At 51.6% G+C, this 13,725-nt stretch overlaps 1 protein-coding gene across 1 annotated transcript in view; it reads right to left on the reverse strand.

The window, feature by feature from the left end:
- The window catches only part of LOC132405842 (disintegrin and metalloproteinase domain-containing protein 10-like), a 636,699-nt gene that overhangs the window by 137,116 nt on the left and 485,858 nt on the right, over positions 1–13,725 (reverse strand). Inside the window, exon 14 of the mRNA XM_059990833.1 lies at positions 10,741–10,840. Within this exon, the coding sequence (XP_059846816.1) occupies positions 10,741–10,840 (100 nt within the window). The remainder of the gene's footprint in view (positions 1–10,740; positions 10,841–13,725) is intronic.

Raw genomic sequence — 13,725 nt, forward strand, 5'->3', positions numbered from 1 at the left:
GAAGTCAAGCGGTGGGTGAGGTGGTGGAGTGGTGAATGGCGAAGACAAATTGTTGGAGAGGTGGTCGAGTGGTAAATGTGAAGTGAAGGTTTGGGTGAGGTGGTGGCGTGTTAAATGGGGAAGTGAAGGGGTGGGTGCGGTGGTGGAGTGGTAAATGTGAAGTGACGGGGTGGGTCAGGTGGTGGAGTATTGAATGGATAAGTGAAGGGGTGGGTCAGGTAGTGGAGTGGTGAATGGGGAAGTGAAGGGGTGGGTCACGTGGTGGAGTGGTGAATGGGGAAGTCAACGGGTGGGTGAGGTGGTGGAGTGCTGATTGGGGAAGTGAAGGGGAGGGTGAGGTGGTGGATTGGTAAATGGGGTAGTGAAGTGGGCTTAAGGTGGTGAAGTGCTGAATGAGGAAGTGAAAGGGTGGGTGAGGTGGTGGAGTGGTGAATGGTGAAGGGAAGGTGGGGCAAGTTGGTGGAGTGATGTATGGGGATGTGAAGGGGTTGGTGAGTTGGTGGAGTGGCGAATGGGGAAGTGAAGGGGATAAGTTGGTAAAGTGGTGATTCCGGAAATGAAGGGGGTTCAGGTGGTGGAGTGGTGAATGGGGATGTGGAGGGGAGGGTGAGGTGGTGGAGTGGTGAATGGGGAAGTCAACGGGTGGGTGAGGTGGTGGAGTAGTGAATGTGGAAGTAAAGGGGAGGGTGAGGTGGTGGAGTGGTGAATGGGGAAGTCAACGGGTGGGTGAGGTGGTGGAGTGCTGATTGGGGAAGTGAAGGGGAGGGTGAGGTGGTGGATTGGTAAATGGGGTAGTGAAGTGGGCTTAAGGTGGTGAAGTGCTGAATGAGGAAGTGAAAGGGTGGGTGAGGTGGTGGAGTGGTGAATGGTGAGGGGAAGGTGGGGCAAGTTGGTGGAGTGGTGAGTGGGGAAGAGAAGGGGTGGATGAGGTGGTGTAGTGGTGAATGGGGAATTGAATGGGTGGGTAAGGTGGTGGAGGAGTGAATGGGGAAGTGAAGGGGTTGGTCAGTTTGTGGAGTGGTGACTGGGGAAGTGAAGGGGTGGGTCAGGTGGTGGAGTGGTGAATGGCGAAGACAAAGTGTTGGTGAGGTGGTCGAGTGGTAAATGTGAAGTGAGGTGTTGGGTGAGGTGGTGGAGTGGTGAATGAGGAAGTGAAGGGGTTGGTGAGGCGTTGGAGTGGTGAATGCAAAAGTGAAGGAGTGGACGAGGTAGTGTAGTGCTGAATAGGGAAATGAAGGAGCGATAAGATGGTGGAGTGGTAAACGGGAAGTGAAGGGGGTGAGTTGGTGGAACAGTGAGTGGGGATGTGAAGGGGTGTGTGAGGTGGTGGGTGGGTGAATGAGGAAGTGGGGGGGGTGAGGTGGCAGAGTGGTACTTGTGAAGTGAAGGGGTGGGAGAGGTGGTGGAGTGGTGAATGGGGAAGTGATGGGGTGGGTGAGGTGGTGGGTTGGTGAATGAGGAAGTGGGGGTGTGAGGTGGCAGAGTGGTACTTGTGAAGTGAAGGGGTGGGAGAGGTGGTGGAGTGGTGAATTGAGAAGAGAAGGTGGGTAAGGTGGTGGAGTGTGAATAAGGAAGTGAAGGGCTGGGTGTGGTGGTCAAGTGGTGAATGGGGAAGTGAAGGGCTGGGTGAGGTGGTGGAGTGGTGAATGGGGAAGTGAAGGGGAGGGTGAGGTGGTGGATTGGTAAATGGAGTAGCGAAGGGAGCTTAAGGTGGTGGACTGGTGAATAAGGAAATGAAGGGCTGGGTGAGCTGGTGGAGTGGTGAATGGGGAAGTCAACGGGTGGGTGAGGTGGTGGAGTGGTGAATGGGGAAGTGAAGGGGAGAGTGGGGTGGTGGATTGGTAAATGGGGTAGTGAAGGGGGCTTAAGGTGGTGGAGTGGTGAATGGGGAAGTGAAGGGGAGAGTGAGGTGGTGGATTGGTAAATGGGGTAGTGAAGGGGGCTTAAGGTGGTGGATTGGTGAATAAGGAAATGAAGGGCTGGGTGAGGTGGTGGAGTGGTGAATGGGGGAAACGAAGGAGGGGTAAGGTGGTGAAGTGCTGAATGAGGAAGTGAAGGGGTGGGTGAGGTGGTGGAGTGGTGAATGGGGGAAACGAAGGAGGGGTAAGGTGGTGAAGTGCTGAATGAGGAAGTGAAGGGGTGGGTGAGGTGGTGGAGTGGTGAATCTGGAAGAGAAGCGGTGGATGAGGTGGTGTAGTGGTGAATGGGGAATTTAATGGGTGGGTAAGGTGGTGGAGGAGTGAATGGGGAAGTGAAGGGGTGGGTCAGTTGGTGGAGTGGTGTATATGGACCTGAAGGGGTGTGTGAGGTGGTGGAGTGGTGAATGGGGAAGTCAAGGGGTAGGTTAGGTGGTGGAGTGGTGAATGGGGAAGTGAAGGGGAGAGTGGGGTGGTGGATTGGTAAATGGGGTAGTGAAGGGGGCTTAAGGTGGTGGAGTGGTGAATGGGGAAGAGAAGGGGTGGATGAGGTGGTGTAGTGGTGAATGGGGAATTTAATGGGTGGGTAAGGTGGTGGAGGAGTGAATGGGGAAGTGAAGGGGTGGGTCAGTTGGTGGAGTGGTGTATATGGACCTGAAGGGGTGTGTGAGGTGGTGGAGTGGTGAATGGGGAAGTCAACGGGTGGGTGAGGTGGTGGAGTGGTGAATGGGGAAGTGAAGGGGAGAGTGGGGTGGTGGATTGGTAAATGGGGTAGTGAAGGGGGCTTAAGGTGGTGGAGTGGTGAATGGGGAAGTGAAGGGGAGAGTGAGGTGGTGGATTGGTAAATGGGGTAGTGAAGGGGGCTTAAGGTGGTGGACTGGTGAATAAGGAAATGAAGGGCTGGGTGAGGTGGTGGAGTGGTGAATGGGGGAAACGAAGGAGGGGTAAGGTGGTGAAGTGCTGAATGAGGAAGTGAAGGGGTGGGTGAGGTGGTGGAGTGGTGAATGGGGAAGAGAAGGGGTGGATGAGGTGGTGTAGTGGTGAATGGGGAATTTAATGGGTGGGTAAGGTGGTGGAGGAGTGAATGGGGAAGTGAAGGGGTGGGTCAGTTGGTGGAGTGGTGTATATGGACCTGAAGGGGTGTGTGAGGTGGTGGAGTGGTGAATGGGGAAGTCAAGGGGTAGGTTAGGTGGTGGAGTGGTGACTGGGGAAGTGAAGGGGGGGGGTCAGGTGGTGGAGTGGTGAATGGCGAAGACAAAGTGTTGGTGAGGTGGTCGAGTGGTAAATGTGATGTGAACAGTTGGGTGAGGTGGTGGAGTGGTAAATGGGGAAGTGAAGGGGTGGGTGAGGTGGTGGAGTGGTGAATGTGGAAGTGAAGGGTTTGGTGAGGTGTTGGAGTGGTGAATGCAAAAGTGAAGGAGTGGACGAGGTAGTGTAGTGCTGAATAGGGAAATGAAGGAGCGGTAAGATGGTGGACAATAGACAATAGACAATAGGTGCAGAAGTAGACCATTCGGCCCCTCAAGTCTGCACCGCCATTCTGAGATCATGGCTGATTATTCACTATCAATACCCAGTCCCTGCCTTGTCCCCATATCCCTTGATTCCCCTATCCAGCAGATATCTATCCAGCTCCTTCTTGAAAGCATCCAGAGAATTGGCCTCCACCGTCTTCCGAGGCAGTGCATTCCACACCTCCACAACTCTCTGGGAGAAGAAGCTCTTCCTCAACTCTGTCTTAAATAACTGACCTCTTATTCTCAATCCATGCCCTCTGGGACTGGACTCTCCCAACATCTGGAACATATTTCCTGCCTCAATCCTATCAAATCCTTTAATTATCTTAAACGTTTCAATCAGATCCCCTCTCAATCTCCTCAATTCCAGCGTGTACAAGCCCAATCTCTCCAATCTCTCTGCATAAGACAGCCCTGCCATCCCAGGAATCAACCTAGTGAATCTACGCTGCACTTCCTCAATTGCCAGAATGTCCTTCCTTAATACCTGGAGACCAAAACTGTACACAATATTCCAGGTGTGGTCTCACCAGGGCCCTGTACAATTGCAAAAGAACATCCTTGCTCTTGTATTCAATTCCCCTTGTAACAAAGGCCAACATTCCATTTGCCCTCTTCACTGCCTGTTGCACTTGCTCATTCACCTTCATTGACTGGTGAACTAGGACTCCTAGGTCTCTTTGCATTTCTCCCTTACCTAACTCGACACCGTTCAGACAATACTCTGCCCTCTTGTTCCAGCTTCCAAAGTGGATAACTTCACATTTATTCACATTGAATGACATCTGCCAAGTATCTGCCCACTCACTCAGCCTATCCAAGTCTCCCTGTATTCTCCTAACGTCCTCTTTGCATGTCACACTGCCACCCAGTTTAGTATCGACAGCAAACTTGCTGATATAGTTTTCAATGCCCTCATCTAAATCATTGACATAAATCGTAAAGAGCTGTGGTCCCAATACAGAGCCCTGTGGTACCCCACTAGTCACCTCCAGCCAGTCTGAGAAACACCCATTCACTGCTACCCTTTGCTTTCTATCTGCCAACCAGTTTTCTATCCATGTTGAAACCCTGCCCCCAATGCCATGAGCTCTGATTTTACACACCAATCTCCTATGTGGCACCTTATCGAATGCCTTCTGAAAATCTAGGTACACAACATCTACTGGCTTACCCTCGTCTAACATCCTTGTTACACCCTCAAAAAACTCCAACAGATTAGTCAAGCATGATTTGCCCTTGGTAAATCCATGCTGGCTCGGCCTAATCCTATTTCTGCCATCTAGATGTGCCACTATTTCGTCCTTAATAATGGACTCAAGCATCTTCCCCACGACTGACGTTAGGCTAACAGGGCGATAGTTCTCTGTTTTCTCCTTCCCTCCCTTCTTGAAAAATGGGACAACATTAGCCACTCTCCAATCTTCAGGAACTGATCCTGAATCTAAGGAACATTGGAAAATGATTACCAATGCATCCGCAATTTCCTGAGCCACCTCTTTTAGAACCCTCGGATGCAGACCATCTGGACCCGGGGATTTATTAGCCTTCAGTCCTACCAGTCTACTCATCACAGTTTCTTTCCTAATGTCAATCTGTCTCAATTCCTCTGATATCTTATGACCCTGGCCGATCCATACATCTGGGAGATTGCTTGTGTCCTCCCTGGTGAAGACAGATCTAAAGTATGCATTAAATTCTGTTGCCATTTCCCTGTTTCCCATAACAATTTCTCCCAATTCATTCTTCAAGGGGCCAACATTGTTCTTAACTATCTTCTTTCTCTTCACATAGCTAAAAAAGCTTTTGCTATCCCCTTTTATATTCCTGGTTAGACTGAGCTCATACCTGATTTTTTCTCTCCGTATTGCTTTTTTAGTTAAGATCTGCTGTTCCTTAAAACTTTCCCAATCATCTGTATTCCCACTCATCTTAGCCCTGTCATGCTTATTTTTCTTTAATGCTATACAATCTCTGACTTCCTTTGTCAACCACTGTGGCCCCTTCCCCCTCTTTGAATCCTTCCTTCTCATTGGAATGAACTGCATTTGCATCTTTTGTATTATGCCCAAGAATATCTGCCACTGCTGATCCACTGTCTTTCCTGCCAGGACATCTGCCCATTTAACTTTGGCCAGCTCTTCCCTCATGGCTCCGTAGTCTCCTTTATTTAATTGCAACACTGACACCTCTGATCTGCCCTTATCCCTCTCAAATTGTAGATAAAAACTTATCATGTTATGATCACTACTTCCTAATGGTTCCTTTACTTCAAGATCACTTATCAATTCCTGTGCATTACACATCACCAAGTCCAAAATAGCCTCGTTCCTGGTTGGCTCAAGCACAAGCTGTTCCAAAAATACATCCCTTAGACACTCCACAAACTCCCTATCCTGGGGTCCAGCACCTACCTGATTCTCCCAGTCCACCTGCATGTTGAAATCTCCCATAACGACTGCATTACATTTAGCACATGCCAATGTTAACTCCCTAATCAACTTGTACCCAATATCCATGCTACTGTTTGGGGGCCTGTCCACAACACCCATTAGGGTCTTTTTACCCTTACTGTTCCTCAGCTCAATCCACACAGACTCTACTTCCCCTGTTCCCAAGTCACCTCTTGCTAAGGACTGAATCTCATTCATCACCAACAGGGCCACCCCACCCCCTCTTCCCATATTTCTGTCTCTACGATAGCACGTATACCCTGGTACACTCAATTCCCAGGCCTGATCCCCTTGCAGCCATGTCTCCGTTATCCCAACAATATCGTAGTTCCCCATTTTAATCTGAGCTTCAAGCTCATCTGTCTTATTTCTGACACTACGCGCATTCAAGTATAGAATTCTTAGCCCATTCCTCCTCTCTTTGCTTAAAACACTGTCTACTGTACCTAACTGGTGGAGTGGTAAACGGGAAGTAAATGGGGGTGAGTTAGTGGAACAGTGAGTGGGGATGTGAAGGAGCGGGTAAGGTTGTGGGTTGGTGAATGAGGAAGTGGGTGGGTGAGGTGGCAGAGTGGTACTTGTGAAGTGAAGGGGTGGGAGAGGTGGTGGAGTGGTGAATTGAGAAGTGAAGGGGGTATGTTAGTGGAGTGGTGATTGGTGAAGTGAAGGGGGTGAGGTGCTGGAGTGGTGAATGCAGAAGTGAATGGGTGGGTGAGGTGGTGGAGTGGTAAATGGGGAACTGAAGGGGTGGGTGAGGTGGTGGAGTGGTGAATGGGGAAACGAAGCAGGGGTAAGGAGTTGGTGAATGGGGTTGTGAAGGGGAGGGTGAGGTGGTGGAGTGGTAAATGGGGTAGTGAAGGGGGCTTAAGGTGGTGGAGTGGTGACTGGGGACGTGAAGGGGTGGGTGAGGTGGTGGAGTGGTGAATGGGAAGTGAAGGGGGGTCAGGTGGTGGACTGGTGAATGGGGATCTGAAGGGGAGGGTGAGGTGGTGGAGTGGTGAATGGGGAAGTGAAGGGGGTAAGTTGGTGGAGTGGTGAATCGGGAATTGAAGGGGTGGGTGAGGTGGTGGTGTGGTGAATGGGGAAGTGAAGGGGTTGGTCAGGTGGTGGAGTGGTGATTGGTGAAGTGAAGGGGGTGAGGTGCTGGAGTGGTGAATGCAGAAGTGAATGGGTGGGTAAAGTGGTGGAGTGGTGAATGGGGAATTGAATGGGTGGGTCAGCTGGTATAGTGGTGTTTCAGGAACTGAAGGGGTGGGTGAGGTGGTGGAATGGTGAATGGGAAGTGAAGGGGGGTCAGGTGGTGGACTGGTGAATGGGGATCTGAAGAGGAGGGTGAGGTGGTGGAGTGGTAAATGGGGTAGTGAAGGGGGCTTAAGGTGGTGGACTGGTGAAAAGGAAATGAAGGGCTGGGTGAGGTGGTGGAGTGGTGAATGGGGAAGTGAACGGGCGGGTGAGGTGGTATAGTGGTGATTCAGGAACTGAAGGGGTGGGTGATGTGGTGGAGTGGTGAATTGTGATGTGAAGGGGTTGGTGAGGTCGTGGAGTGGCGATTGGGGAATTGAAGGGGATAAGTTGGTAAAGTGGTGATTCCAGAAATGAAGGGGGTTCAGGTGGTGGACTGGTGAATGGGGATGTGAAGGGGAGGGTGAGGTGGTGCTGTGGTGAATGGGGAAGTCAACGGGTGGGTGAGGTGGTGGAGTGGTGAATGGGGAAGTGAAGGGGAGGGTGAGGTGGTGGAATGGTGAATGGGAAGTGAAGGGGGGTCAGGTGGTGGACTGGTGAATGGGGATCTGAAGAGGAGGGTGAGGTAGTGGAGTGGTAAATGGGGTAGTGAAGGGGGCTTAAGGTGGTGGACTGGTGAAAAGGAAATGAAGGGCTGGGTGAGGTGGTGGAGTGGTGAATGGGGAAGTGAACGGGTGGGTGAGGTCGTGGAGTGGTGAATGGGGAAGTGAAGGGGGTAAGTTGGTGGAGTGGTGATTCGGGAATTGAAGGGGTGGGTGAGGTGGTGGAGTTGTGAATGGGGAAGTGAAGGGGTGGGTCAGCTGGTATAGTGGTGATTCAGGAACTGAAGGGGTGGGTGATGTGGTGGAGTGGTGAATTGTGATGTGAAGGGGTTGGTGAGGTCGTGGAGTGGCGATTGGGGAATTGAAGGGGATAAGTTGGTAAAGTGGTGATTCCAGAAATGAAGGGGGTTCAGGTGGTGGACTGGTGAATGGGGATGTGAAGGGGAGGGTGAGGTGGTGCTGTGGTGAATGGGGAAGTCAACGGGTGGGTGAGGTGGTGGAGTGGGGAATGGGGAAGTGAAGGGGAGCGTGAGGTGGTGGATTGGTAAATGGGGTAGTGAAGGGGGCTTAAGTTGGTGGACTGGTGAATAAGGAAATGAAGGGATGGGTGAGGTGGTGGAGTGGTGAATGGGGAAACGAAGGAGGTGTAAGGTGGTGAAGTGCTGAAGGAGGAAGTGAAGGGGTAGGTGAGGTGGTGGAGTGGTGAATGGTGAAGGGAAGGTGGGTAAGGTGGTGGAGTGGTGAATGGGGAAGAGAAGGGGTGGATGAGGTGGTGTAGTGGTGAATGGGGAATTGAATGGGTGGGTAAGGTGGTGGAGGAGTGAATGGGGAAGTGAAGGGGTGGGTCAGTTGGTGGAGTAGTGAATAATGAACTGAAGGGGTGTGTGAGGTGGTGGAGTGGTGAATGTGGAAGTCAAGGGGTGGGGGAGGTGGTGGACTGGTGACTGGGGAAGTGAAGGGGTGGGTCAGGTGGTGGAGTGGTGAATGGGGAAGTGAAGGGGTGGGTGAGGTGGTGGAGTGGTGAATGGGGAAGAGAAGTGGTGAGCAAGGTGGTGGAGTGGCGAATGGAAAAGTGAAGGGTTTGGTCAGGTGGTGGGGTAGTGAAGGGGTGGATGAGGTGTTGGAGTGGTAAATGTGAAGTGAAGGAGTGGGTGAGGTGGTGGAGTGGTGAATGGGGAAGTGAAGGCGTGGTTGAGGTGGTGGAGTGGTAAATGTGAAGTGAAGGGGTGGGTCAGGTGGTGGAGTGGTGAATGGATAAGTGAAGGGGTGAATGGGGAAGGGAAGGGGTGGGTGAGGTGGTGGAGTGGTAAATGGTGAAGGGAAGGGGTGGGTCACATGGCGGAGTGGTAAATGGTGAAGGGAAGGGGTGGGTCACATGGCGGAATGGTGAATGGGGAAGTGAAGGGGTTGGTGAGGTGTTGGAGTGGTGAATGCAAAAGTAAAGGAGTGGATGAGGTAGTGTAGTGGTGAATAGGGAAATGAAGGAGCGGTAAGATGGTGGAGTGGTAAACGGGAAGTGAAGGGGGGTGATTTGGTGGAACGGTGAGTGGGGATGTGAAGGAGTGGGTAAGGTGGTTGGTGGGTGAATGAGGAAGTGGGGGGCTGAGGTGGCAGAGTGGTATTTGTGAAGTGAAGGCGTGGGAGAGGTGGTGGAGTGGTGAATGAGAAAGCTAAGGGGTGGGTGAGGTGGTGGAGTGGTGAATGGGGAAGTGAAGGGGGTATGTTAGTGGAGTGGTGATTGGTGAAGTGAAGGGGGTGAGTTGCTGGAGTGGTGAATGCAGAAGTGAATGGGTGGGGTAAGGTGGTGGAGTTGTAAATGGGGAAGTGAAGGGGTGGATGAGGTGGTGCTGTCGTGGATGGGGAATTGAATGGGTGGGTCAGCTGGTATAGTGGTGATTCAGGAACTGAAGGGGTGGGTGATGTGGTGCAGTGGTGAATGTGGAAGTGAAGGTGTGGGTAAGGTGGTCGAGTGGTGAATGGGCAACTGAAGGGGTGGGTGAGTTGGTGGAGTGGTGAATGGGGAAGTGAAGGGGTGGGTGACGTGGTGGAGTGGTGAATAGGGTTGTGAAGGGGTGGGTCAGGTGGTGGACTGGTGAATGGGGAAGTGAAGGGGTGGGTGAGAAGGTGGAGTGGTGAATGAGGAAGTGAAGTGGTGAGTGAGTTGGTGGAGTAGTGAATGGGGAAGTGAGGGAGTGAGTGGTGTGCTGGAGTGGTGAATGGGTAAGTGAGGGAGTGAGTGGTGTGCTGGAGTGGTGAATGAGGAAGTGATCGGGTGGGTGAGGTGGTGGAGTGGTGAATGGGGAAGTGAGGGAGTGAGTGGTGTGCTGGAGTGGTGAATGGGGAAGAGATGGGGTAGGTGAGGTGGTGGAGTGGTGAATGGGGAAGTCAGGGAGTGAGTGGGGTGGTGGAGTGGTGAATGGGGAAGTGAGGGAGTGAGTGGTGTGCTGGAGTGGTGAATGAGGAAGTGAAGGGGTGGGTCAGGTGTTGAAGTGGTGAATGGGGAAGTGAGGGAGTGAGTGGGGTGGTGGAGTTGTGAATGAGGAAGTAAAGGGTTTGGTGAGGTGCTGGAGTGGTGAAGCCACGAAGGGTTTATGAAGGGTTTTTGGCATTAAATGTTTTGATGGGGCAGTAAAGAGGATGGTGGCTCATTGAAGTGGAGCATGCGTATGTGTAGGCAGGTGTGATTGGGTGAAGGGGCAGCTGATTTTTGAAGAAGTGTGGTGGGGCAGTGAAGGGCTGGGTGGCCATGCTGTGCAGCACTGGTCTGTGTTTGGCTTTGACCCCTGGCCTGTTGACCCCTCCCAATTTCCCTACAGATTGTCTGAGGGCCATCCTTGGCCTAGTGAAGGGCATCTGTAGCCCACGCATTCCCTGCTTCCAGTTCCCTGGTCCCTGGCGGTGGACCCAGGCCCTGAGACCCTGCTCTGACAGCTTTGATCCTGTTGCTCAGCCCCGGGGTCCTAGGCAGACAGAGACCATCACCCTTGTCCACTGCACCATCCTCTCAAGATCACATTCCACCCCCCAACCATCCCCAGTATCCAGCTGTGCCTCCACGGTCCCCCCATACCTGACAGCTGGCAGCAGAGGTGGCACTCCTCCTCTGCCGAGTGGGTACTGCAGCTGCACTGTTCCAACCCGTGCCGCTCACACAGGGACGCCGAGCATTGCTGTGGGGTCACAGGGAAGCAGTTAGTGACGTTCTCTGCTAGCTCACTGTCGTCTGCTGACTGCAGAACGGATGTATCTCAACAAAAGCATCGCACGCGCAACGAGTGTGTGCTGCTTGCAATGTAATGGGGCAGCTACAAAGGGCCACATCATGGGAAGGGCACAGTCCTGATTCTGCTGCTGGAGAGCACCTCATGTGGATCAATTCTGGTCTAGATCATTTCTAGTGTCCTAGACTAAGAGAGAAGTACAGCACAGAAACAAGCCCATTTGGCCATCTGGAGCTTGCCAAAAACAATTTAAACTGCCTACTCCCAATGACCTGCACTGTAACCATAATCCTTCTTACCTCTACTATCCCTATATGTACCTATCCAAATTGCTCAAACATTGTGATCAGTTCCGGGTTAGATCTGTTCTGGTGTGAATCTGTTCTGGTGTGAATCTGTTCTGGTGTGATTCTGCTCTGGTGTAAATCTGTTCCGGTGAGATTCTGTTCTGGTGTGAATCTGTTCTGGTGTGAATCTGTTCTGGTGTGAATCTGCTCTGGTGTGATTCTGCTCTGGTGTGAATCTGTTCAGGTGTGAATCTGTTCAGGTGTGAATCTGCTCTGGTGTGATTCTGCTCTGGTGTGATTCTGTTCCGGCGTGAATCTGTTCTGGTGTGATTATGTTTCTGGTGTGAATCTGCTCTGGTGTGAATCTGCTCTGGTGTGATTCTGATCTGGTGTGATTCTGCTCTGGTGTGATTCTGCTCTGGTGTGATTCTGCTCTGGTGTGACTCTGCTCTGGTGTGATTCTGTTCTGGTGTGAATCTGCTCTGGTGTGATTCTGCTCTGGTGTGATTCTGCTCTGGTGTGAATCTGTTCTGGTGTGAATCTGTTCTGGTGTGAATCTGTTCTGGTGTGAATCTGCTCTGGTGTGAATCTGCTCTGGTGTGAATCTGCTCTGGTGTGATTCTGTACTGGTGTGATTCTGTACTGGTGTGATTCTGTACTGGTGTGATTCTGTACTGGTGTGATTCTGTACTGGTGTGATTCTGTACTGGTGTGATTCTGTTCTGTTGTGAATCTGTTGTGGTGTGGATCTGTTCTGGTGTGAATCTGTTCCGGTGTGATTCTGCTCCGGTGTAAATCTGTTCCGGTGAGATTCTGTTCTGGTGTGAATCTGTTCTGGTGTGAATCTGCTCTGGTGTGAATCTGCTCTGGTGTGAATCTGCTCTGGTGTGAAACTGTTCAGGTGTGAATCTGCTCTGGGGTGATTCTGCTCTGGGGTGATTCTGCTCTGGGGTGATTCTGCTCTGGGGTGATTCTGCTCTGGTGTGATTCTGTTCTGGTGTGATTCTGTTCTGGTGTGATTCTGTTCTGGTGTGATTCTGTTCTGGTGTGATTCTGTTCTGGTGTGATTCTGTTCTGGTCTGAATCTGTTCCGGTGTGGATCTGTTCCGGTGTGGATCTGCTCCGGTGTGGATCTGCTCCGGTGTGAATCTGCTCCGGTGTGAATCTGCTCCGGTGTGATTCTGTACCGGTGTGATTCTGTTCCGGTGTGATTCTGTTCCGGTGTGATCCTGTTCCGGTGTGATCCTGTTCCGGTGTGATTCTGTTCCGGTGTGGATCTGCTCCGGTGTGAATCTGCTCCGGTGTGAATCTGCTCCGGTGTGATTCTGTACCGGTGTGATTCTGTTCCGGTGTGATTCTGTTCCGGTGTGATCCTGTTCCGGTGTGATCCTGTTCCGGTGTGATTCTGTTCCGGTGTGATTCTGTTCCGGTGTGAATCTTTTCCGGTGTGAATCTGTTCCGGTGTGATTCTGTTCCGGTGTGATTCTGTTCCGGTGTGATTCTGTTCCGGTGTGATTCTGTTCCGGTGTGAATCTGTTCCGGTGTGAATCTGTTCCGGTGTGAATCTGTTCTGGGGTGAATCTGTTCTGGTGTGAATCTGTTCTGGTGTGAATCTGTTCCGGTGTGGATCTGTTCCGGTGTGATTCTGTTCCGGCGTGAATCTGTTCCGGCGTGAATCTGTTCCGGCGTGAATCTGTTCCGGCGTGAATCTGTTCCGGCGTGCATCTGTTCCGGCGTGCATCTGTTCTGGCGTGGATCTGTTCTGGTGCGGATCTGTTCTGGTGTGGATCTGTTCTGGTGGGAATCTGTTCTGGTGTGATTCTGTTCCAGCGTGAATCTGTTCTGGTGTGATTCTGTTTCTGGTGTAAATATGTTCTGGTGTGATTCTGCTCCACTGAGCTTCTGCTCCACTGAGCTTCTGCTCTGGTGTGATTCTGCTCTGGTGTGATTCTGTTCTGGTGTGATTCTGTTCTGGTGTGATTCTGTTCTGGTGTGATTCTGTTCTGGTGTGATTCTGCTCTGGTGTGATTCTGCTCTGGTGTGACTCTGTACTGTTGTGATTCTGTTCTGTTGTGAATCTGTTGTGGTGTGGATCTGTTCTGGTGTGAAAATGCTCTGGTGTGCTTCTGTTCCGATATAATTCTATTCCGGTTTGATTCTTTTCTGGTGTGAATCTGTTCTGGTGTGATTCTGCTCCAGTGTGAATCTGCTCCGGTGTGATTCTGCTCCGGTGTAAATCTGTTCCGGTGTAAATCTGTTCTGGTGAGATTCTGTTCTGGTGAGATTCTGTTCCGGTGAGATTCTGTTCCGGTGAGATTCTGTTCCGGTGAGATTCTGTTCCGGTGAGATTCTGTTCTGGTGTAAATCTGTTCCGGTGTGAATCTGCTCCGGTGTGAATCTGCTCCGGTGTGATTCTGCTCCGGTGTGATTCTGCTCCGGTGTGATTCTGTTCAGGTGTGAATCTGTTCAGGTGTGAATCTGCTCCGGGGTGATTCTGCTCCGGGGTGATTCTGCTCCGGGGTGATTCTGCTCCGGGGTGATTCTGCT

Source organism: Hypanus sabinus, chromosome 16 (assembly GCF_030144855.1).
Source record: "Hypanus sabinus isolate sHypSab1 chromosome 16, sHypSab1.hap1, whole genome shotgun sequence".
Classification (NCBI taxonomy): domain Eukaryota; kingdom Metazoa; phylum Chordata; class Chondrichthyes; order Myliobatiformes; family Dasyatidae; genus Hypanus; species Hypanus sabinus.